The 25,786-nt window shown below is 37.4% G+C and overlaps 1 protein-coding gene across 1 annotated transcript in view; it reads left to right on the top strand.

Moving 5' to 3' along the window:
• Positions 1–2,642: 2,642 nt before the first annotated feature.
• Positions 2,643–25,786, top strand: part of DDX52 (DExD-box helicase 52) — a gene marked incomplete in the record, with an annotated part of 916,355 nt that continues 893,211 nt past the window's right edge. The window contains 2 exon segments of the mRNA XM_044054582.1: positions 2,643–2,778; positions 23,846–24,092. Coding sequence (XP_043910517.1) covers positions 2,692–2,778; positions 23,846–24,092 — 334 coding nt within the window.

The following is a 25,786-nucleotide window of genomic DNA, read 5'->3' as shown; positions in this document are numbered from 1 at the left end:
TCTCTTGTCCACTGATCTGTGGATACATGCTATTTACTCTCTACAGTCCACCAATACCATCCCCGACTTTCTATTACTCCTATTTTTTTTCTACCTGGAATCTACTACTTGAACCATGCCTACAATGTATTGCAATTGTTAACTATTCTCTATATTGTTCAGTTATGTGTAAAACTTATGATGCTTTACAAATCTATGTATAATTAAGTATAATATTCACAATGCTTTTCAAATCCATGTATAATTATGTGTGAAACCTATAATCCTCTACTACTCTACATCTTCTAGTTTACCTAAGGTGCTGTATAGAGCTTTTCTCCCTGGGTCTCCTCTGAAAGTGGGTAACTAGCCCAGTTAGACCTTCCCCGTAAACAAATGTAAAATAAAATAAATAAATAAATACTTTTCTGATGTGAAAGCCAATACCAAAAGGCTTTGGCTGACTAAGTTTGCAGATGACTGCAAGCTAGGAGCAGTCATTGAATCCCCAAATGGCTTAACCATTCTGCAGGAAGGTTTGCCCAAATAAATAACTGGTGACAAAATCATGAACGGAAACTAAATGCCAAAAAAATGCATCCTTTGAGAAGTCATCTACCCATGGGGAAGTACAGCATTGTCAATATAACCCTAAGAGTTGACCCATTTCTTTAGGATTTGGGAACTTATGTGAACAGTGACCTAACTTTTGACCAACATGTTCCCACTGTCATAAGCAAGTCCTTCTATTTTGCACAGCCTATAAGCAAAGGGATTGCAACTTGATATAGAAATGTCATAGTCATTCATTAGGCCAGTCATTGAGTATAATGATCCTTTGGCATGTATCTTTCCAGATGGATGCAACAAACATAATGCCCACAGAGATACCTTACTAAAAAGATTCAAGGCCTAAACAATATGTCCTACATGGACAGATTTTAAACCTTGTCACTAAACTCTGTATTCTACAGACTGCTAAATGGTGACCTGTGTCTGGCATACAAGGCATCCTCCGACACAATACTAATGGATCTTCTTCACATCAGCAAGTCAAATGGCATTACAAATATTCAGTCTAGGGATCTAAACTTTTTCTGCAACATCAACAGAACTATTTGGAGGGACAGGTATATCCCACAGAGGATACTATTGCTCTGGAACAGACTCTCATCCATGTAAAGCAGTAAACTGGTACAAACTGGTGTCCATACTCAACCACGACTTGGATCTATGGATTGATAATAGAACATTTACCCCAAGACTGCCCCTATACTACTAATGAACAGTGGCAGCTGCTAAATACTTTATTACACACATGTGTCTCTTCAAGTTATTTATGGTATGATCCTAGTTATTCTCACTAGAGGTAACATATAATTATCAACCATGGGATGGGTAAGGCCAATCTAACACCAAATGGTATAGGTTAATTCAAGCACCAAAGGGGAAACTGACTAGGCTTAAAATGGCCTGCAAGGGCAGCTAGCCAATTACTTACTTATGAACACTACTCTGCTCTTAGGTAATTCTCTCATACATCATCCCATTTATGCCACTACTCTACTGGTTACCACTATGTGTCTGATTCCTGTAGATATATGCATAGCTTCTGTTTCTCCTTGCTCAATGCTATATTGATTATTTTTACCTTTCTTGAGCCCTGTGTCTCTTTGTACTGTCTTAATCATTACTTATCTCTTTTTTCCTCTAAACACTTGAGTTATCCCCTAAAAATTCCAAGGCTAATCCAACTCTTTGCTTGCTACTCCTCTGATTTGACTTACCTGCTTGGAAAATGTGTACCTCAACATGATGTAAGATTTATAGATAGTATAGTGTTTTTTGCTGTGAAAAAAATTGTATTCTATTTGTGTTCCACTGTTTGTCTTGTTATACTTTTGTTGCTACTGAATGTGACCACGGCTGAGCCTGCAGTTAGTCATGCTGTGATCTGATCAGTGCTCTAACCTCCCCCCGCCCCCCATAACCAAAATGTAAATAAATACGTAGGTACAAATAAATAAAATATGTACATTTAACCATAGCTCTCAACCTCCCATCTCCAAAATGAGGAACGCCAGCCATCATAATGTGGAACAAATGGGCAAGATGTGGAACAATTACTAATGGCTTACTAACAACTTCAACTAGGACGATCATAGGATAGTTAAAATATGTTGAGTTTACTTATAAAGATATCTTTTAATTATTTATGATTCTTTTCTATTTACAATGAATATCAGTTAAAAACACTATCACTGAATGTGTGACAGACCCTTTCAATGTGGAACTTTGAGGAACATGAACTTTTAAAGACCCCCAAATGAGGTACGTTCCTCGTAATGAGGTACACTTGACAGGTTAAGGTACGATCACATTTTCTGAATAATATAACATCCGTAAGTATAATTTCTGATTCAATTCAGTAACTGCTATTTTGCTACACTAATTATAGTATTATTATTACAGTAATTATGAGAAACCGATCAAAAGTATAAGACAAACATATCGGAGATAGCGGGGAATTTTGGTGTAGAAAGCAAGGTAAACGAGTAGAAGATAAAACAACCTAGCGTACGCTCTGGAAGATAACTGCATGAACCCGGTCGACAGGGGGTGCTAAGCATCTACTACTAGCAACCAGCGATATTTACTTCTAAAATGACTGTCTATGGCAATAGTTTCCGGTAGGGAGGATTATGGGTCAACATGGATGCTTTTGATTTGTTTTGCCGGTTAGGTGCTGGAGCAAGGTTTGATTTGAAGCGCTTTGGTGAAGATGCAGAGAGGTTCAAGGTATGGGTTGTAGTGCATAGCCAGGTGATATCCGTTTCCGAAAAAAAAAGAATAGATGACATAATGGTGACTACTGCTTCCGTGTACAAAGATGAAACGTATGGTTGTCTGCATCTCGCATCATGTGCAGCAATATGAGCAGTGAAACAACTCTGACATATGTAGATTTTTGAGAGAAGCTATTAAATAAATATTGTAGAATCCATAAACAGTTATAGGTTTGATTAAACTGTTGTTTTAATTTATGATTGCATAAATTTAATTCTCGACTCCAGTCGTTGTCTGCTGTATCACTTGGCTAGCTATCTGCACTTCAAAATGCCTTAATCTTATTTTGTTGATATTGTATTTCTTTTCAAGAAGAGATACATGGCCAGAATAAGTACACAGAAAACAATTATTTTAAATATATATAATATTTTCTTTAAACACTGGTAGAGTACTGTACTGTGTATTAATGCAGTCTTTGTAATGTATAGACTTGCGTAAGACTAATTCTCCCTGTTTTGGCGAAGTGTTGAGATGATGTACACTGAATAATCCTGGAGAGTTGAACGGTATGGCTGCTGCTGGCACTTCATTCTCATACTGACTGGTTCATACTAGGCTATCTGCCCTGGGGCAGTTATAAGCCTAGCCCGATTCTGTATGGCGTATGCCACCCCTTGATTTGAGTATACTGTGCCCTTTTTAAGGTTTAGTTTACTGTGCCTCTGTCTAATAGTGACACGGGAGTAATCCCTGGGACAAACACGATCCCCCATCCACCTATCGGGATTCTTCTTGAAGAGATTCAGTGAGGTGCTCTGCCTCACATGAACTGGAATTCTATTACAGAGCGAAGGGAGCCTCTGGGTTATGAACCTGTCCCTCCAGCAAGTTCTATTTATTTCTGTGCTGAGGTTCAAGTCCCTCGAGCGTGTGCCTCTAAGGGATTTAGATTTACTGAGGTGAAGCATGTCCATTAATTCTGGATTTTGACATAGCTTTGTATGTCAGGCATAGATCGCCTCGAAGTAGGCGGTATGCAACTGAGTAGAGCTGGAGTTTTTTTAACCGAGCAGCATATGGCATTTATTTGAGACCCTTGATCCTCTTGGTGAGATACTTTTGGGGTCTTTCTAATTGCTGCAGGTGTCTGGTAAGGTACATCCCAAAAGGGGCATTGTATTCTATGATGGGCCTGATGAGGGAATGAATAAAGGGGCACGATTACCTCTCTTGATCTAGATGTGAAACCCTTCGTGATGAGGTGGGCTATGTAGAAGGTCTTTCTAACCACTTTGGCAATGTGGTTTTCAAAGGAGAGATTGCTATCAACTTGGGTCCCCAGGTCCCTAATAACTTTCTCTGTACTTAATGGGTTTCCGCCTATGTGGTAATTTGTGGGCACATTGTTTTTGCCAAAGGGTATGACTGTACATTTTTTGGCATTTAGCTTTAAACCATGGCACTGGCACCAGTTATATGTCTCTGTGAGACCTTTTTGAAGGATGTTTGTGTCAGCTGGAGAGTCGACCTATGGCGCCCAGTTTGCAGTCGTCTGCGAACTTGGTGAGCCATAGTCCTCCCACGTTTGCCTGTACCTCGGAAAAGTATATACCGAACAAGAGTGGTCCCAGGACAGAACCCTGTGGGATGCCACTTGTGACCGGTTTTGAGTCTGACATGGCTCCAGCAACTCTCACTCTGTGGGTTCTGTCTTTGAGCCAGTTTGCGACCCATCTTGTGACATAGGGGTTTATATTTAAGCTGGATAGCTTATCTATGATGCCCAAGTGGAGTATTGTGTCAAATGCCTTTGCATGGTCCAGATAGGCTGTGTGGACTACCTTCCCTTCATCTATGGCTTTGGTGACTGTTTCGAAGAAGTCAACCAGGTTCAAAAGGCAGGATCTGCCCTTGACAAAGCCGAACTCGGTAGGATCTAGTGTCTGTAGGTCCCCAATGTCTTTGTGTATGAGCTCCATGATGATCCTCTCTATAGCCTTGCAGACTAAGCTAGTCAGGCTTATGGGGCGATAGTTTCCAGGGTCCGTAGAGGCTCCACCTTTGTGGAGTGGGACCACTGTTGCTGTATGCCATTCTGTGGGCACATATCCTGTAGTGAAGCTGAGATTGTATAGCTGTTTTATTTGAGGGATTAGTTTCTCTTGGAGTTCATGTAGGACGCAACCTGGGACGCCATCTGGTCCCATGGAAGCAGTGTTTTTTGCTTTGGAGAGGGCAGCCTTCACCTGAGCATCAGAGATGTTTGGGAGGCAGCCCTCTGCCGGGATAGATACTTGCTCTTTTGGGGGGGGGGGTTTGCACTGAACCTGTCTGCCAGGATATTGGCGATGTCTGCGGGTTCAGTGTATTTTGTCATTTAGAATCAACTCAGAACAAGTCTGGGAGTTGCATCCCAGGTTCCTAACATAACTGAAAAAAGCCTTATGATTGTCTTTGGTGTCCTGTGCAATTTTTCTCTCGAAGCTGGCCTTGGAGGATTTTATGAGGGATCGTAATTTTTTGCTAGTACTGATCAGAGATGCCTTCCCTATTAGGGATTTTGCCCTATCATGTAGTAGCTTCCTCCTTCTGTTGTGCAGTTTATTTATGGCAGGGGTCCACCAGACTGGACGCCTGCCTTTGGATGATTGGGTCTTGGTTTTATTTGGGATAGCATGATCCATGCATTCCTGGAGATGTCCGTAGAATGCATTTATATAGGATTCTGCAGTTTGGGCCGTAGTTTCCACTGGCCCTGGGGCCTTGAAGGATTCCACTTCGGTTTTGAGAAGTTCGCTTTTGAGAAGTTTTTCACTGTGGTTTTCTGGGCTGGGGGTGGGGTCGGGATGTGGACATCCAGTGAAATTAATTTATGGTCTGATCTTACCAATGAGGGATATACTTCTGGTGTGGAGCATAGAGTCCCCATGTTAGTAATGATCAGGTCTGGTATGTTGTCCCCTCTTGTGGGAGTGGTGACTAGTTGTTCCATAGCATTTGAGTTTATAATTTCCAGGAACCTTTGGGCTAAGGTGCTGGGGCTTGAGTAGTGCTCCCAGTCAATGTTTGGGTAGTTGAAGTCGCCCAATATAATGGTGTTCGGAGAGATCTTCATGTTCTCCAATGTTTTCAGGAAAGCCGAGTGGGATTCCTGACTTTGAGAGGGTGGTCTGTAGGATGCTATAAACTGAAAAGCAGTCTTGCCCACAGTATGGTTTAGTTTCACCTATTTACACAGTTAGGAATGCCGGTACAATGATCAGTTAGTGCTAAACATCGTGGTTATTAAGCCATGACCTTCCAGATATGAGCTAAGCCTTGAGGGCAATTTACATAGTCATTTAGTTGCATTGTTTTCATGTGTGCGGTTGTCTGGTGGGGTACTTAAGAACTTAGATTATGGTGTCCTCCCATGAAGACATCTGCTTTACTGTATTCCTCTTCAGTGTCGCCATATAACTAATTTACACTTTGCCATCCCATGCATCTTCATGATCTATGACCACAGTATGGCTTGTGCACTCAACTCCGTACAGTCCTTCAATTTTCAAACTATTTTTCTGAACAGTTGTTGGCATTAGTCTGTTGGAATGGTTAGGCTTAACTCACTCGTGAGGTTCTTTCTCAATTGAGGTTGGGGCATCATGTCTGCTGTCACCACCTCTATTTATTTAGAGATGTCTTTTGTCTCATAGTTTACATCCAACCTTATCTGAAGCACTTCATTTCCATCAGCTATTGCTTTCTCAGATGCTGTGCCATGCAGAAACCCTGGTTATACCACAGCGTTGTACACCTTACGTTTTAGTTTCTTTGGCATTCTTGTGTCATGTGTTAACCCCTAATGCTCAGTGCTGTTTGGCTGCTCCCCTAGTAAACTTCAGATAAATAAGTGCGTTCCCAATAACTTTTGCACTAAACCTAAAATCTTGACCCCAACAGTAATTCCAACCCTAACTGTATCAATTAGCCAGAAGCTCAACACCGTTTAACATTTTTTTTCTAGCAGCACGCTACTGGAATAATTGCACAAATTGCACAGTTTCTGAGTTTCTTCCTCATACATTGCCTGTATGCTTTCCTTTGTCAGCACACTTTTTTTGATGCACTAATAAATTTAATATCTGTTTTGGAATAATATGGTTGTGTTGATGCATCTATATTTCAATCCCTTGTGTGATCTCTTCTACATGCTGTGTTGTTGTTATATTGCCATATCTTATTAGATATGTGTAAAACAATGTACAGTACATCGTAATGTCTGATTTTCTGTGATATCCTCCCATTTTTCTCCACCACTGTATGTACTCAGCTTTCAGTTGTAATGTTTTGTGTTATATACATTGCTGTGCTAGTGAGTACGCTACTATGTTTAATTTGCATACACATTTGTATCTTGTAGAGTATTACTTAGGACTTATTTGGAGTATCTTGTATGGTTCTTGGAGACTTGAGAGGAGGAGACTGCAAATTTGGTTGAAAGGGTACAAAGAATGACAGTATGGTCCAGGGCATTTTTAGGAATTCTTTGGGAAGATTGACAACAGAAGGAGAGAGGGTTTGTTTGCTAGTTAAATGTTTTGTAAGAGATGGCCTGGTTGCAATATGAAATTGGAGATGCAAGTAATAGGAGGTAAAGAGAAATTTCATGTGGAGGTGGTGCCATCTTTAGTAATGGCAGATATACTGCTTATAAAATCTGAGTTAAATCAGATTGTTATATCGGTAAGGGAATTGGTGGTGTAGGGTTGTGCCACTAAAGCTGTCCCCGGGTTTATAATGTTTTTGATTACCAAAATTTGTTGGGATTTGATTTATGTTTATATTGTGGGACTGAGTAATATTGTTTTTTGCCTTTGACTTGGGTTTTTGTGAAGTTCTTTAAAACGTTGCAAGTTTGGGGGTGATTTTTGTTTTGATATGGTTTGCAGGCTTTCTCAGTTTAGCATAAGGACTGTAGTATGGTCTGAAAGCCACAGAGAAGCATTGGTTTTGACTTTTTTCCTCATGGATGATGCCAGGCTTTTTAAAGTATTTAGGAATATAGAGTTGAATTTATATGCTTCATTTAGGGTTAGGTTTTTATGGACTGACCATCTGAAAGATTTTAAGATGGTTGTGAAAGTATCTGGATTATTGGGTTAAGTTACAGGTAGTTTTATATGTATGCAGAAAAAACAAAAGAGGCTCGCCACAGCTGAAAGTGAAACTCCAAAACACGTAAAAAGTTTTAATGAAATAAAAACACAGGATGCAAAGTGAGCGCTTTCACGTACAAAAACGTTTCATCAGACTGCTACAGATCATCTGATATTCTCTTCATTATATATCTATTCTAATTAAGTTATTTAATTACAATCCATATAATCAAGCAATCTGTTCTATCATTGTGTGAGGGATATATATACAAGAAAAGCTTACACATATATTTACCAAATAGAAATGATAAAAAAATAATATGTAATCTATTATCAAAAAAAAAAAAAAATATATATATATATATATATATATTAAAAAAAATTATATAAACTTCTTAAAAATCTCATTTATAAAAATAATCATATATACATTATTTGAATATTTATATAAATGTGTATTACTATATATATGTATATATTCTAAAAGAATAATAGCATATATGTACACACACATATATATGTATGTTCTCTATTCCTGAAAACAATATATAACACCATGTAAGTGCATATTCTTAGTGTGCATATGATCTTGCTGACAAAAAGGTTTTCAGGGATATCTTATCATTGAGGCCGTAGGTTTTATGTGCCTGTAGCCTCATTATCCATCTACATTCTCGTTCTTCTGTATAGTTCTTAATATCACCTAATCTATTTGTTGTCCTAATTAATTCAAGGGCCCTAAACTTAAATTTATGTGTCATGCCATAATCAATGACATGCTTAGCTAAGGCATTCGTTTCATCCTCTTTATTGATGGCATATAAGTGTTCCCTAACCTGTTCCCTTAAAGTCCTATTCGTTTTTCCCACATAAAATGATCTACATGTCTGACATTGGGCTAAATATACCAAATTTCTAGATTTACAATCTGCATAAAACTTGGAATGTATATTCATACCCAGTATCTGGATTAACCAGTCTATTTTTATTTTCACCATGGCCTGGTCCCTTTTTGTCAATTGACCTTCTATTTTTATGAAAAAAAGGGGTACCTTTCTCCATTCTTTGTGTTATATTGTATGAAAATATTTCATCTATCTCTTTCTTTGCATAACCTCTATCAATAAAATTACCCGCCAGTATCTTTTGTTGCTCCTGATATCTGTCCTCATGAGTTGTCAGCCTAGATGACCTTAATGCTTGGCCTTTTAATATATTCGTGTAAATATGTCTTGGGTGCATGCTACTACGATGTAATAGATTATTCCTCCAGCATGGTTTCCTATACATATTAGTTTCTATTCCATCAGCACCCTTAGTTAGTCTCACATCCAAAAACTCTATCTCCTGTTTTGAACTTATACATTCAAACTTGTTGTGCCATTCACATATATAACAAAATCATTCAGTTCTTGTTTAGTACCATCCCAAGCCAGAAAAACGTCATCAACAAATGTATAATAACAAAATGAAGGAATTGTTGTTGGATGATGAAACTTATCAGATTTTGAATGGAACGTTCTTAAACAAAATCATCAGAGACGTACAAAGTCATTTATATGATCTACTACTAAGTAATGTGATTGATACTAATTTATATAAATATTTTTTGGTAGAGAAACCCCTAATTCCAGCCTTTAGGGGACTACCGAAGGTGCACAAGAATGCATCAGACCCCCCCACGAGACCCATTGTCTCAGGGGGTGGGTGGCTCACAGAACCATTATCCATTTATTTGTTTGGAAAAGCAATTTAAACCAGTTGTGGAAGGAATTAAATTGATAGAGAGAGATACTCAACATTTTTTAGAAGGTTATGCGGATTATGTTTTTTCTGCATCAGACATAAGTAATGATATATTAGTTACATTGGATGTGGTATCTTTATTTACATCTATACCCAATACTATTGGAAATGGAGTATGTAAGGCTACTACTCATTGAAAAGGGTATTGCAGCAGCTGGAGAGGCCACAAAAGTTCCTCACCAAAAGGATAAAGGGTCTCAAACATCTGTCCTATGCTGCCCGACTGAAAGAACTCCAGCTCTATTCAGTCGCTTACCGCTTGCTCAGAGGTGACCTTTGCCTAACATACAAGGCCATGTCAAACCCAGATTTGATGAATATGCTTCACCTCAAAAAATCTAGATCCGTCAGAGCCACAAGGGCGGGAGACTTAAACCTCGACACGGCTATTAATAGGACGTGCTGGAGGGATAGATTCATCACCCAAAGACTCCCTATGCTGTGGAATAAAATCCCGGTATATGTGAGGCAGAGCACCTCGCTGGCCTTGTTCAAGAGAAATCTTGACAGATGGATGGGAGATCGCAGATATACCCCAGGGATTACCTCAGTGTCACTGCTCAACAGAGGCACAGCAAAATAATGGGTATAGTTCCCCATACTAAAGGGGTGGCGTAAGCCACAAAACTATGGGCTAGGCTTGTAAATGCCCTCGGGCAGATAGCCTAGTATGAACCTATGAACCTATGAACCTATGTTACTCCTAGACATTGTACTAAGTAATAATGCTTTAATGTATGACAATACATATTACTTGCAAAAAAAAGGGGGTAGCAATGGGGACCCCATGTGCCAACTCATATGCTAATTTAGTGTTAGAATATTGGGAAGGCACATATGTATTGGGGGACACTCCATTCAATGAACATATAAAATATTATGGACGTTTTGTTGATGACGTTTTTCTGGCTTGGGATGGTACTGAACAAGAACTGAATGATTTTGTTATACATGTGAATGGCGCAACAAGTTTTTTAAAATTTGAATGTATAAGTTCAAAACAGGAGATAGAGTTTTTGGATGTGAGACTAACTAAGGGTGCTGATGGAATAGAAACTGATATGTATAGGAAACCATGCTGGAGGAATAATCTATTACATCGTAGTAGCACAAACCCAAGACATATTTACCCGAATATATTAAAAGGCCAAGCATTAAGATCATCTAGGCTGACAACTCATGAGGACAGATATCAGGAGCAACAAAAGATACTGGCGGGTAATTTTATTGATAGAGGCTAGGCAAAGAAAGCGATAGATGAAATATTTTCATACATTATAACATAAAGAATGGAGAAAGGTACCCCTTTTTTTCATAAAAATAGAAGGTCAATTGACAAAAAGGGACCAGGCCATGGTGAAAATAAAAATAGATTGGTTATTCCATTTACAAATAGAAATATGAAAATTAAAGAAATTATTAACAGTAACTGGAGATTATTAACTATAGATGATAAAGTGTGTGAGTTTATTTATTTATTTTATTTATTTTAAATTTGTTGACCGGGATAGTCCGACTGGACACATGTCCATTTTCAGCGGAGGCCCAGGGTGAAAAGCTCCAAAATAGTCACAGAGACAGATAGTTACATATTAGTGTTTAAGATAGAAAAGAATAAAAAGCAATTTACATACTACATACTACACGTTACCTTGTTCTAACAGACACAACGTACGACAGTTCAATATACAGGTCTTTAAAAGATGCTAGTGAATTTATTAAGACAGTTTATAGATTATAGTTTGGCTAATGTACAATGAACATGCTTTTTGATTACATATCCCCACTCTAGGTTGTCCTTTTGGGTTTAGATTTACTTGAGAAGTAGTATGGCCTTGGTTTAACGAAGAGGAGCTAGTGTGGGTTTGAGCATGGACATAGCCAATGCGACTTAAAATGGAGTTTGACTCTTTTTGAATTGAACTAGGGAAGTAATAAGCATGAGGTTGCTGGGGAGGGAGTTCCATAGCTTTCCAGTGGTGTTGGCGAACAGAGCATCACTGCCCATATTGTTGGATTTGAGTGTTTGGACAAGGAGTCTGTTTGATGAGCGAAGGCAGCTTAGATTGGTGTAAGGAATTATTATATTTTTCAGTGCAGGGGTGTTATCAGGTTGTTTAAGAATTTTAAAAGCTTCTATGAGTTGGTTCATCTTGAGAAGATTTGGGAGTTCTATCCAGTCAAGTTTTTTCAGGTTAGAGCAGTGGTGTATTCTATAGGGCAATCCAGTTACAAATCTGGCAATATGATTATAACAACCTGAGAGTTTGTTCAGGTCAGATTTGTTAAGGTTAGTAAGCACGAGAGAGGCATATAGAAGGGTAGAGAGAAGGTGTGAGCGGGCAGTGGCCATAAGGGTTAGGAAGTTCTTTATCCTGTATAAGGACCCAAGTTTCTTGTTTACGGACTTAATGGTTTGGTTGATATGCATATCAAATCTAAGTTTGTTGTCAATGATAACTCCTAGTAGCTTTGTGTAGGAATCTGGGGAGATGATGGTACCATTATTGGATTGTATAGTAAGGTGTGTGGGAGGGGATGTATTTGTTGGGTAGAAGAGAAGTAGTTTGGTTTTGTTTGGGTTTAAGATCAGATGATGATCTGAGAGCCAGTTTTCGACTGTAGTAAAACAGAGCTGGGTGGCAGCTTGTAGGTTTGGTAGAGAGTCATCGGAACATATTAGAGTTGAGTCATCTGCATATTGAATACAGGTGGCTTCGGGGATGACTGTATGGAGGTCATTTATAAAGACTGAGAAAAGAAGAGGTCCTAATATGGAGCCTTGAGGAACTCCTATGGTATTTGGTAGCAGGTGAGAGAGCTTATTTTGCCACAGAACTGCTTGTTGTCTACCCGAGAGGTAGGCATGAAACCATTTAAGAGCTGTATTGTCTAGGTACAGGGTTTTCAGGGTGTGGAGAAGTAGCTGGTGGTTCACCATGTCAAAGGCTTTCGACAGGCCCCGAAAGAGAGCTGAGGATATTTTTTTGTTATTCCGGTTTTGGTTGATTTTATCGGTAAAAGAGAGGAGGGCGGTGGTCGTGCTGTGATGAGGTCTGAATCTATGTTGAGAGCTGGTCAGTAGTTTATTCTGGGTGAGATAGTGCATAAGTTGTTTGTGGACACACCTTTCCATAATTTTGGCAAGTGGTGACAGTATGGCTATTGGCCTATAGTTCGATAGTGATAGTGTGTTGGCTAGGATAGTGAGTTGGTTGGATATAAACCAGAAATCACTTATAGGAACATGAAATCACTAAAACGTTTATTGTGTTATGAGGAGAACAAACATGAAACAATATATTCTCAGAGGATAGGGACTTTTGCCTGTAGGTGGTGTAATCCATGTGCATATATGACAAATGACAACAAGTTAATTCATCCAGATACTGGGTATGAATATACATTCAAGTTTTATGCAGATTGTAAATCTAGAAATTTGGTATATTTAGCCCAATGTCAGACATGTAGATCATTTTATGTGGGAGAAACGAATAGAACTTTAAGGGAACGGGTTAGGGAACACTTATGTGCCATCAATAAAGAGGATGAAAGGAATGCCTTAGCTAAGCATGTCATTGATTATGGCATGACACACAAATTTAAGTTTAGGGCCCTTGAATTAATTAGGACAACAAATAGATTAGGTGATATTAAGAACTATACAGAAGAACGAGAATGTAGATGGATAATGAGGCTACAGGCACATAAAACCTGTGGCCTCAATGATAAGATATTCCTGAAACCCTTTTTGTCAGCAAGATCATATGCACACTAAGAATATGCACTTACATGGTGTTGTATATTGTTTTCAGGAAAAGAGGACATACATATATATGTGTGTGTACATATGTTATTATTCTTTTAGGATATATACTATATATAGTAATACACATATAAATATTCAAATGTATATATGATTATTTTTATAAATGAGATTTTTAAGAAATTTATATAAATTTTTTTAATATATGTTTTTGATAGGTTTTGTATGTTATTATTTTTTATTTTTATTATGTAAATATGTGTATGCTATATATGCTTTTCTTGTGTATATATCCCTCGCACAATGATAGAAGAGATTGCTTGATTATATGGATTGTAATTAAATAATTAATTAGAATAGATAGGTAATACACATTTATATAAATATTCAAATAATGTATATATGATTATTTTTATAAATGAGATTTTTAAGAAATTTATATACATTTTTTTAATATATGTTTTTGATAGGTTTTATATATATTTTTTTATTTTTTTATCATTTTTATTATGTAAATATGTGTATGACATATATGCTTTTCTTGTGTATATATCCCTCGCACAATGATAGTACAGATTGCTTGATTATATGGATTGTAATTAAATAATTAATCAGAATAGATATATAATAAAGAGAATATCAGGTGATCTGTAGAAGTCTGATGAAACGTTTTTGTACGTGAAAGCACTCACTTTGGATCCTGTGTTTTTATTTCATTTCATTAAAACTTTTTACGTGTGTTTTGGAGTTTCACTTTCAGCTGTGGCGAGCTTCTTTTGTTTTTTCTGCATATTTTGATCTAGTCTCAAGGGGCACCTTACTCGCAACCATTTAGTTTGCTATTGGAGTTTATGTATGTTTAATAAAATGATTGAGCCGTGTAGTGCATATAAGGTGATTAGTGAGAATCTGGAAGAATTATAGATATGATGTAATTATATAGGTGGAAGATCGTAATCCAGTCCAGAGTAGAACCAGACTGACTGGGTTTGTTGGTATAGGTAGGGTAAGTTATGAGTTGTGTGAAGCCATGGAGGTTAATGCTGTTTGTAGGGAAGTGTGATATTTCTGCCAGTCAGTATTAACATTCCCTAAAATGGTTTCCTGTGCTATAATCTGTGTTATCTAATCTTCAATAGTAGATTGTTGCCACAGCATATGTATAAAACAATTATTCAGAAATTCTTATTGTTTTGCTTGAAGTAAGAGATGAGCTCAACTTTACTAAGTAGAGGTATTGGATTATTGTGGGGGATTGAACCCAGGGGAAGGGTTTGTCGTTTATATGAGGTTTTAGCCAGGTTTCTGAACTTGCAGGTGTCAGAAATACTGTGTGATCCAGGCTGGAAATTTAGTTTTTTGCTACTTGTATGTAGGAAGAGAAATTTTAGTTGATCAGAGGATACTAGAGTGAGGTTGGGGGATAGGGAGGGTGTGTGGCCTTGGGTTTAGGTTTATATCACCACCGAGAGACAAGATATTGGAGTACATATTGTATAGAAGTAACTTGATTATGGTGATTAGTTTCTCCTGGTTTTAGTTTTGAGCAAATACAGGGGGAGGGGGTAACACACTATGAATCTGACAAAGAGAATATGAGAAATGGAGTATTGATGTGGCAAGATAAAGATCGTTATGGTAGACAGCATACTAATTGAGGAGAGAATTCCAGGTGTAGTTAGTTCATGATGTGATGTTGGCTGAAATAGAAAAATAATATAGGAAGGGGGCATGAGGAACGTTATGTATAGAATGGTGAGACTGGATGGAGAAGAACAGATGGACAGGGAAAAGTCATTTAGAGGTTGAAGTTCGGATAGGTAAATTATTAATTTTGAAGAAAAAGTAGATGGGTGGATGAGAGTATATCAGTTGAGACAGGAAGAGCAAAGAATAGAACTGTTTGGTAGTGAATTATAGTTGTAGTGTGTGGTTATATGAAAAATATAGGAAATAGAACGTTAGTGCGGGTGTGAGAACTATCAAAGTGGAGGAGATAGGTTGACAAGGAGGGATGGTAAATAGTTTTGGAAGGAAGAGGAGAGGTTAAGGTTTGTATAAATGTAGAGAAGTAGGGGTGGTTGAGAATTGGAGGTAGGATGATTGTGGTCTGCTTAAAGCAGGCACCACCAATCAGTAATATACTGTAAAAAAAATTGTGCGCTTCTATTGAGAGCACTAAAGCCAACTACAGAGAAAAATTGCTTATGCTAAATATATTTGCCAAATAGTGCTAAAAGGAACTTAAGTAACTGAGATAGGAGGACTTGCTTTGTTTTTCTGTATTCCTTTTATTATATATTTTTCTATTTGTCTCTTTAAGTTTTGGTGTGATAGACTGGCTTCCAACAACTGAATCAGTTCGACAAGAATAGGTACTTCATGCTTATCGATTGGTATATAAAAAAAATAGTACATACCGAGATTATATATTCCTCTGTCTGAAGGAAGTGTGGACCTTTTCTAGGCCTTTTCATTTATAGGTCTGAAATTGTTACTGCATACATGTCTTTCCTCCCCATGCTTTAAAACTAAGTTGACATCCTTGCTTGATTTAGTAGAAGCATTTTGGAAAGGAGTAAGAATGGAACTTGGTCCAGAAGTAGACATGAATCAGACAAGTGAAAGTACCGAAGAATATTTTTCTTCTTGTTCTTTTCTTTATATTTTTAAAGACAATTGGAAAGTCAATAAATATAATGTCAAGTAAAAATAATTTTTAGAATGACCATATGTTGACAGAGATTTGAGTCAGGATGATTAAGTAGAAACCAAGGGCTAATTATGACCCAAACTACTGAGTTACATACATATTGATTTGCAAAGTGTGTATATAAAAAGTGGGAGAAATGGACAAATGCAAGTTCTAAACAGTTGTCCATCTTGATGCTGGGTGTGTCACAGTTATCACTGAGGGTCTGTATACTGAAATACAAAGTAATGTGGCAAGACTGTTGCTGTGGGCATTGTGTAAACTAAATCAAAAATTCTCACGTAGTATTCTCCCAGTCTTCTTGAATAATTCAGTTGATGGTAAGAAACAAACAAGCACATCAAATACATTGTTAAGAACAACTGGAGCATATCCAGTAGTCTAAATCAACTTCCTAGGAAAGTTACTGACCTACTGTTTCTAAATATAAACTGTAGAAGTATCCCCAACAAAATCTATGACCTGCACACCTGTCTTTCTCTATACTTGCCAGACATAGTGGTTATAACTGAGACTTGGCTAAAGCCACATATCGACGACAATGAAATTATCCCCCCCAGGATACAATATACTAAGGAAGGATAGAAAGGAGAAAAAAGATGGTGGCATTGCTATATTTAAGAACCATATCACAGTGTAAATACTAAGTATGCAGTATAGTATCCCTCTGTTGACAATGCAAAAATATTGTTCACCCAACTGCAACTCAACTCCAAAAAAACTAATAAATATAATTTAGATACTGTATACCTTCTGGCAACAATATACACACTCTAGAAAATCTGCTGCATTGGTCCTGTTTCTCTCTCCAAAATGAAACCATCATTCTGGGTGATTTTAATATAGATTGGCTATCCTGTAACTCTTCCACTCCAACAAATCCTATTAATCTCCATGGCTTTATCCAAGCCATCCAAACTCCAACAAGAATTGACAAGACAACTAACAGGAAACCAATCCTTGACTGGATTTTAACTAATAAACCTAGCCACCCCTCTCTTGCAGGTTGCCTCCCCGATGGCCTAAGCGACCATCTGCCAACCTTCCTTCTACAACAACGCAACCATAATCCCAAGGTGTAGAGTCTATCATTTTATTAGAAAGAAAAAGAACTTTAACCCCATCGATTTCACAGTAGAACTAAAACATTGCAGTTGGGCACTCCTGAAATACCTGGAATTAAATGAGGTAGTTACTTTAATAACACCTTCTTAAATGTATTAGATCTTCACGCCCCTCCTAAAATCATAAGAACCAGATCTAATCCCACTCCACAGCTTAGCAAAGAAACCAAAGTCCTCCTCAAAGCTAGAGATAAAGCATGGGATCACTAGAAAACTGTTAAGTCCCCAGCTGCAAAACCAAAATATCAGGAGCTTAGGAATAAAGCTAAGAAACTAGTAAAACTTGACAAAATTAATTACTACTCCAATCTTCAAACACCAAAATAGCCCTCAAACATTTTGGGCAGCCATTAACAAATTACTACTACCAGGCAAAACTGGTACCCCCCCCCTCCCACCTTAGTAAATAACTCTGACAGCATTCCCACTCAATTTAATAAATTATTTACTAAAACAATACTGAACCTAGTCAACCAACAGAAAAATCAACACACACACCATTCCTCTGAACCCATCACTACTCCCATAAGGAATAGCTCCTTCAAATTCCAATCAGTCTCTATAGATAGGATAAAAAAGTACCTCAACAAATTAAGCCCACTACTCTGGCTGCTGACAAATTACCAGGGGAATTCTTAAAAATTGTTGCCGATGCGGTGGCCTACCCTATAGCCATTCTAATTAGCAGATCTTTCTCAGACGCCACCGTCCCAGAGATAGGGAAAATATCTCACATAATCCCCCCTACATAAAGGAGATAACTCCACAGAGCTTACAAACTACCAACCTATATCAATTCTATCCCCTCTAGCAAAAGTCCTTAAAGTGCATACACTTCCAAATGATTCACTACTTGCACACACAGGCTCTTATCAAACACCCAGCATGGCTTCCAACACTTCCATAGTACCACCACTGCTTTATTGTCCTTCTCCAATACAGTAAACCCCCATAGAAATGCTGGTAAATTTTTCTGCCACTTTTCTTAACCTCTCAAAGGCCTTTGATATGGTAAGGCATGACATTCTTATCAAAGAACTGTCTGAATTAGGACTCTCTCTTCCTGCCATAGCCTGATTCCAGAGCTGTTTAGCTGGCTGTCAGCAAGCAGTCTTGTGGAAACAAGAACTCTCCCAATTAATCTTGGTGTTCCCCCAGGGTTCTGTTTTAGGCCCTCTGCTGTTCACCATCTATAACAATAAGCTTCATTCCTCCACTCCCAAAGCATCTGTCATCCAATACGCTGATGATTTTACGTTAATTTGTGCAGCTTCCTCACTACAAGAACTTCACACATTAACTCTGGAATCTTTCCTCTCTATAGAAACATGGCTATCCAATATCCAACTCATCCTAAACCCAGCTAAATCCAAACTACTTCTCTTTAAACCCACTAGGTCCACCTGTTCAACTTTCACCTTTAATATCATGTCTAGTAACAAAACTACTACCTCTCCTACAGAGCATGCCAAACTCCCTGGCTTTGAGATTGATAATCTAAGATTTGATATTCATATTTCCCACACCATCAAGAAAGTTCACAAAAAACTAGGTACCCTCTATAGAAATTGACAATTTCTTATCCAAAAAAACAAAAGCTACTATATCTCACGCTCACCTTATTTCTACCCTCCTCTGTGCCTCACCTATCCAACCTTAGAAAAGCAAACCTAGCTAAGCTTGACTCCTGCTATAACAAAATAGCTAGATTTGCCTCTTGACTCCCCATTTAGATCTCACCACTGCTCATCCTTGAAGCTACTCAACTGGCTGGAACTTCAACTCCTGCATTACAACCAACTCTCTCTAGCCCATAACATTTTATATCAACCAGAAAAAAACCCTGCATTGCCTACTTCTCCTCCACACCAATAACAGAACTCTTCTCTCCAGTAACAAACTTATTCTCACAGTAACTAAGTAATACAGCAGGTGATGCCCTCTTTTCTAATTATGTATCCAAAATATGGAATGATGAAACTATTACTGTAAGATTTCTCTGTTTTCATTAATTGTGACTGCTATGTATGAATATACTACTATTAAGACTCACTGCATTTTGTATCTAAATGTACTTTGTAAACTTTGTAGTTTTTTCTTACGTTATTCATGTGTGTGGAGCTTTTGTCCCCGGGCCTCCACTGAAAATGGACCTGTGTCTAGTGGACAATCCCGGTTAACAAATGTAAAATAAATAAATAATAATAAATATCTAAGATAGATAATGATGTTTACCACAAATTGGGAGAGAAACCCATATACATATAACTGGTATGAACACTGAGAAATTTGTAGAACACAATCAATCTGGTAGAAATAATACTGATATTGGCACTAAAATGTGGGAGCTCTAATCAGTACAGTTACATTATGGACACCCCCAATATCAGTTTGGATTGCTACACGAGCATTAAGATAAATTTAGTTAAAGGGAACTGTCATACTAAGAGGGTGATTTACCTAGCAAATTGCACCAGTTGTCCTATTTATGTCGGAAGGACTGAGCAGGCCCTAAGGGAAAAGTATGTACTAACACAACTAAGATATAAAAAAAACTAAATGTGTTGTATAGACATTCTGTGGCATGCCAAGGTTTTAAGAAATGTTTATTCGGCATCCTAAAGATCACTCCTGCTCATGAAAGGGGAGGAAACTGGGAAAACTTTTTAGAATATAAAGAGTTAAAATTGCAACTTAAGTTTAATGCTGGCAACTTCCCGGGACTCAGCGGACATATTTTTGTTACACCTGCATTGAACATGAAGAGTGAGATACTTTGTACACTGCCACATTTTATTTAGAAACAAACTTAAAAAAAATCTATATGTTTTTTACAAGTTTTTTTTTTTTTTGTTAAGGTTTTCTTAAGTTTCATATAAGATTTTTTTTTAAGGTACAAGACTACAGTATGAGGAATAGTTATTGGTATGGCTATTTTTTTTACATTTTTATTTACTAGTTATGTGAGTGAAGGGTACTGATTCTTTGGTAGGCAACTGAATGATTATTGAAATCCCATTACATCCTATGCTTCTACCAGTTTTCTGTGGCAACTGAATTTTGATTGTTCAGTTCTCACTTGACTTTTAGGAATTTATGTTGGATAACTGTATTGTGTAATAGTAATCTACCATTAAGAACAAAATCACTTAACTTTTAACTGTTTTGCTTGAAAGCTATGTTTCTTGAACAAATTAAAAGTATTCTTTTTCTTTTGATACTTCTTGATGGTTGTTTGTTTCAATAAACTGATTTACCAAGACTGGGAGAACACTATGCGAGCATTTTTGATTTATTTGGTTGTTACTTGAAATCGACACATGCTAGTACTTCTGGTTGTTGTGTAAACGCTGTAATATGGAAGTAGCTGAGAAACACTGGAAGCATGAGCCACAAAACACTGACAATGTTTATATCACATTGGATCACCCAATACCAACAGTTCAAAAATATATTTATTTATGTATTTAACTTTTATCTGGAAAGTCTGACTTGGAATAAGCCAATTTTCAGCAGAGGCCCAGTGAGAAACTCTCCAGAAGCATGTCTTTGTAACGTATGGAAGAAAACAAGATGTAGTAGTCCAAACCACACCAGCCATAGGAAAATCCTGATATACCCACACCCAGCTTAAACAAACCATAGTAACATTTCCATTGTTTTGCATTGTAGTATATATATGTTTTTCTTAATCATTTTCATTGACTCCAATATTATATAATTTGCATGAAATTAATATTTTATTTTCCTTAACTTAAGTAGGTGATTAAGAATTGTCTTGAACAGTAGATATGCCCACCTATGATTTAATTTGCAAGGAGTTTATTCATATTGGATGTAATGATGAAAAATATATTCACAGAATTTATTGTAGGATTTTATTTCTATTTAGAGGATGAAAAGTTAAGGATTTAAGTTACTGCTTGGTACATGCAGTTGCAGAAGAGGGTTAATGTGACTGTAAAGCATTTATTGTGTAGACAGTTGGCACATTTTAGTCTTGCATCTATGGCTGAGGCAGTTAAGTTTATGTAAACTAATTTTCTTTTACTGTAGAAGATAGCAAATTTTTGAACCTACCTTTTATAAATGTAAAGGGTATTTGTTGTTGTAGGTTTACTGTCACAAATCCAAGTATGTTTACACTAAACTTGCAGGATTTTGAGGTAGAATCATTGAAACCCACAACACCGTTCAGGATCAACCCTGAAATTGTACCAAATTAGGAAGCATCCTACTCTCGCAAATACAGAAACAAGTGCTAACATGGGTCCTGTCTTGGGGCAGGAGGAAGTCGATAATTCGATGGTATGGGTGGATTCCATTGTTTCCACCTGAAGATCCTGCAAGTTCGATGTAGGCATACTTGGATTTGTGATGGTAAACAGTTACGGGTTTATGTAGACCACAGTCCCAAATATTTTAGCTTTAGAAATAGGGACAGCATTGGCTAAATGCTTCATTTTTAATTCTTTGAAGAACTTTCTGCTGGTGTATACTGTGCCTTGATGTAGATTGTGTAAGTACTCAATTTGTATGCTGCTTGATCCTTCTGTAACTCCCTAATAAGATCTCCAGATATTTTGACCTTTACAGCTTCACAAGATCCATTTTTTTCAGCAATTTCAACTCATTGTAGCAGATTAGATCTAGAAAAAGTGTGGTCCCAGAAAGAAAAACATTTGTTTTTGTTACAGTCCTTTGCTGCTGATCCATGCCTTGGAAGTAGTGAATCTTTTTGTAAGTATTTTTTTCACCTACATTTGTTCGTATCCAACCAGGCTGTGCCTGAAATTGGTCCAGTGTGATCAGTGCACTTCTCCACTGAAGAAATTTTATGAAGCTGCATTGGATGTCAACTTGTGTTTTAAGTGTTAGCGTTGCATTGGAATCATTATTTTCATATTATACAAGGTTGCTTTTTAGTCAGTTTCCACGTGTCCTTTACAATGCTTCAGAATCAGTTGTAGATGTTCAATTTTTAAGCATTTTTTTTTTCTTCCTTTAGGCAAATTCCTTCAATTTAGGCCTTTTCTGTAGTGATGTACTTGCAGATCTTTATGTAATTTGCCAATAGAAGAATTTGATAGTTGCATGGCGCTTGTTTGGGCAGATCTTTATGTAATTTTCCAATAGAAGAATTTGATAGTTGCATGGCACTTGTTTGGGCATTTCTAGTTGAAATCTGTTAAGGTTGTAGAAGTTTCCCCTAATAATAAAAATTTCCCACAACAAAATTACTTCAAAGGTAGTTAGTAAATTTAAAGCTCTTAATCAAATCTGAAAACCTCTTATTCTTGTACAAGTATGTTAGTAAGGTATTTGTTGGTGATAAAATGCTTTACTAAGTAGCCCCCTTTTACTGTGTGTATTTGGAGGATGATTTTGTGGACTAGGTACAAGGAAAGGCCTCATGACTTGTCTATGGTAAAAGCTGATTTTGTTAAGGAAATTTTTAAGGAAGTATTGTAGCTTTCCACATAGGCGGCCGTGGTGGTGCAGCGGTTAGCGATGTCGCCTCACAGCAAGAGGTTCTTCGGTTTGATCCGTGGCTGGGGTGCCTTCTGTGTGGAGTCTGCATGTCCTCCCTGTGGTCGAGTGGGTTTCCTCCGGTTTCCTCCCACATCCCAAAGACATGCTGTAGATGGATTGGACACCCTAAATTGCCCCTAGGTGTGCTGTGCGTGCATGTGTGTGTCTTCTGTGGAAGGTTGGAAGGTTGGGCGCCGGGCTGGCAACTCGACACCGTAAAACTCCACTGCCAATCATGAGCGGACAGGTGATCTGCTGTGGCGACCCCTAACTGGGAAAAGCCGAAAGAAGAAGAATTGTAGCTTTCCATATATGCGCGTATCTGTTTTTAATAGTCCTACAGTTTTGTTAAGTGTATACTGCTTAATAAAAGTGGTAAAGTCATGTGTAGGTGTGTTAGCTGCTGTAAATGTGAGGATTCACATTTCGTTGGTAACATTTCTAATAAAGTTGTGGAAAAGCTTTTTTTTTTTTTTGGAGGGGTTGAGTGGGTCTTGTGTCCAAAACTCATATATTCTGGCTGTAAGTTGCCAGTAGTTTATTACTGTTGCTGGTCGTACTTTATGTACTACATTACTGGTGTTTTTCCTTTATGTATTAAACTAATACTTGTTAAAATGTGTGCATCCATTTCTTGCTTTTAAGGTATTTCTTGATAGTTTGTGTAACCAATTTGGTGGTGCTGTCCTAGACCTTTGCATTTAATTTGGCAGTATGTAAAGTACAGTTGCTGCCTTAAAGGTACTTATTTACACTTTTAAGGCCATATATCAAGCACCGATTATTAACAGTTGGTAGAATAAAATTCTTTATTCAGTTTTGAATAATATGTTTAGTAAACTGTTTGGAGGCTACTGCTGCTTCCAATACAGAACACAACGAGACTTTTCACTGTTAACTTGAGATCCAGGCTTTTGTTGTGCCACTGGTTTGAGATGAATTGACCAACCTTATTTGTCATAAAATGTTCTAATTTTTTATTTATTTGTTTATAAAGGTGGGAAAGTCAAAAGACATTGATTTCAGCAAAACTTCAAAGTCAGCTAAAGGACTTGATTTTTTTGGGACTAAGCAGAATGATACAAAAGAGGAAAACAAATGTGGAACGAGGAAGAGCAAGACTGAAATAAAAACTGTGATACCTAGTAGTGATGAATTGGGAGAGATGAACAAAGCCCCTGTTTCTTTAGAAAAAAGAAAGCGTGTGGAGAGCTCAAAAAAGAAAAAGAGGAGGAAAAAAGAAGGTACTGCTGTAAGTTTAAGTTAGAGTACTAGCGTAATAGTTATTAGCAAGTACATTGACTTTTGGTCCTTCATTCTTTTGTGGGGTGACAGTGCAACAGCCAAATGTTCCTTTAAAGCAGAAGATGAAATAATAGCTGTACTAATGGAGGACTGATTTTTGTAAGCAGCCAAGTAATGCTTTGCAATATGTACTGAAGAGGTAATTAATAGGAGTTTAGAAGTGCATGCTCTGCAGAGGTGTTTTTTTAAGCTTCTGCACAGATTAGTACTTGTCATTAAAAGGTGCACTTGACAATTACAGGTCTTACAGATTTCCATTTTCTGATTTTTATTTGCACAGGTAGCCAGATGAATTACTTATCTGCGTCTAGAAAGCTAAACACCTCCTTGGCACATTGGTCATCACTTTTTTTTCCATCATTATGTCTGCTTCTCCCTGAAATCTTACATTCTTCGAACATTGTTTTTTTTCTGTTGTCTGCAAATCTCAACAATTCAGTAGCGATAGTTTGTTCCCCTTCTCAAGAGTCTCTCGGATTTCTTGATATTCTAGTAGTGTCAAGCTCCATGCTTTTTAAGCCTCCATTCTTCCATTTATTCTGCTGCATTGCTCCCTCCCTTCCTAGCCCTGTACTCTTTGAGTTGTATGTACGTTGGTACTTGGCTTTCTATTGGTAATTGGCATTCTTTTACTGGAGTAGTGTCCATTTATTTCCCAGTAAACGTCTTTATTAAATTATCGCATATGACCTATGCAATCTTACATTTATATAAATGAAAAACAGTGACACCACTTCAGTTGCAAACATTATACATCACATGCCATTAAAACTACTGTAATTACAAACATTATATATCATTTATCTATCTAGTCATGGTCAGTTAAGCATCATATGGCTCATTCAAATCCTGCCTCTTAAACCTCATTCATTTTCTGCATATATTATTCCCACAATTTCCATTTTTTTCCTATGTACTTTGCTCATACCCCTTTTCTAAAGATCCCAATTCCAATTTTGTCATTGTTACTATATTCACTACTTCTAATAAAGTTGGTCTAGACTTTGATTTCCATTTTCTAGTAACTGCTTTTTTGGCAGCCACCATAATTAGACTCCGCAAGGCCTTACTATGTTTAGGCAATTCCGATTCTATGTCATTGCTCAAAAAAATCTGCTTCCCAGTTAATCCAGTCCACTCATCCAGCATCTCTGACAGAGCAGCAGGGAATTCCTAAAGTCTGCCAGCTCGCAACACTCCCAAAACATACATTCCCAGTTACCTCTTTCCTGCCCTGTCACACCTCCAACATTTGCTAGGAAAAAATCTTTGGAGTGTACTTGAGGTATAAAAGTACCTATGTTAACACTTACAGGCAAGGATCATCTTGTTGCATATTTGGGAGATGCACATATATGCCCCCCGCCTTGTCTGTTTGAGAAGTGCTTATCCAGTCTCTCTTCCCAATCCTTTCTAAGTTCCTTTGATCAAGTCTTATAGTTATGTAATATTTTATATGTTCTATTAATTATTCCTTTTAACAGCAGCTTTCTGTTCTAGATTGTTTTAAAAACTCCTATGAGTGCTGGTCTTTCATTTAAGAGCCCCATATTTCTTTCTCTTTGCTTGTATTCTGATATCAATCCTTGATAGGGAATCCAATCTCTGTTTTGCAGTCCAAGTAAATTCTTGG

Source organism: Protopterus annectens, chromosome 13.part0 (assembly GCF_019279795.1).
Source record: "Protopterus annectens isolate FY-2018-M chromosome 13.part0, PAN1.0, whole genome shotgun sequence".
Taxonomy (NCBI): domain Eukaryota; kingdom Metazoa; phylum Chordata; order Ceratodontiformes; family Protopteridae; genus Protopterus; species Protopterus annectens.
Note: the sequence above shows the minus strand (reverse complement) of the source record. Positions and strands in the feature narration are given on the sequence as shown.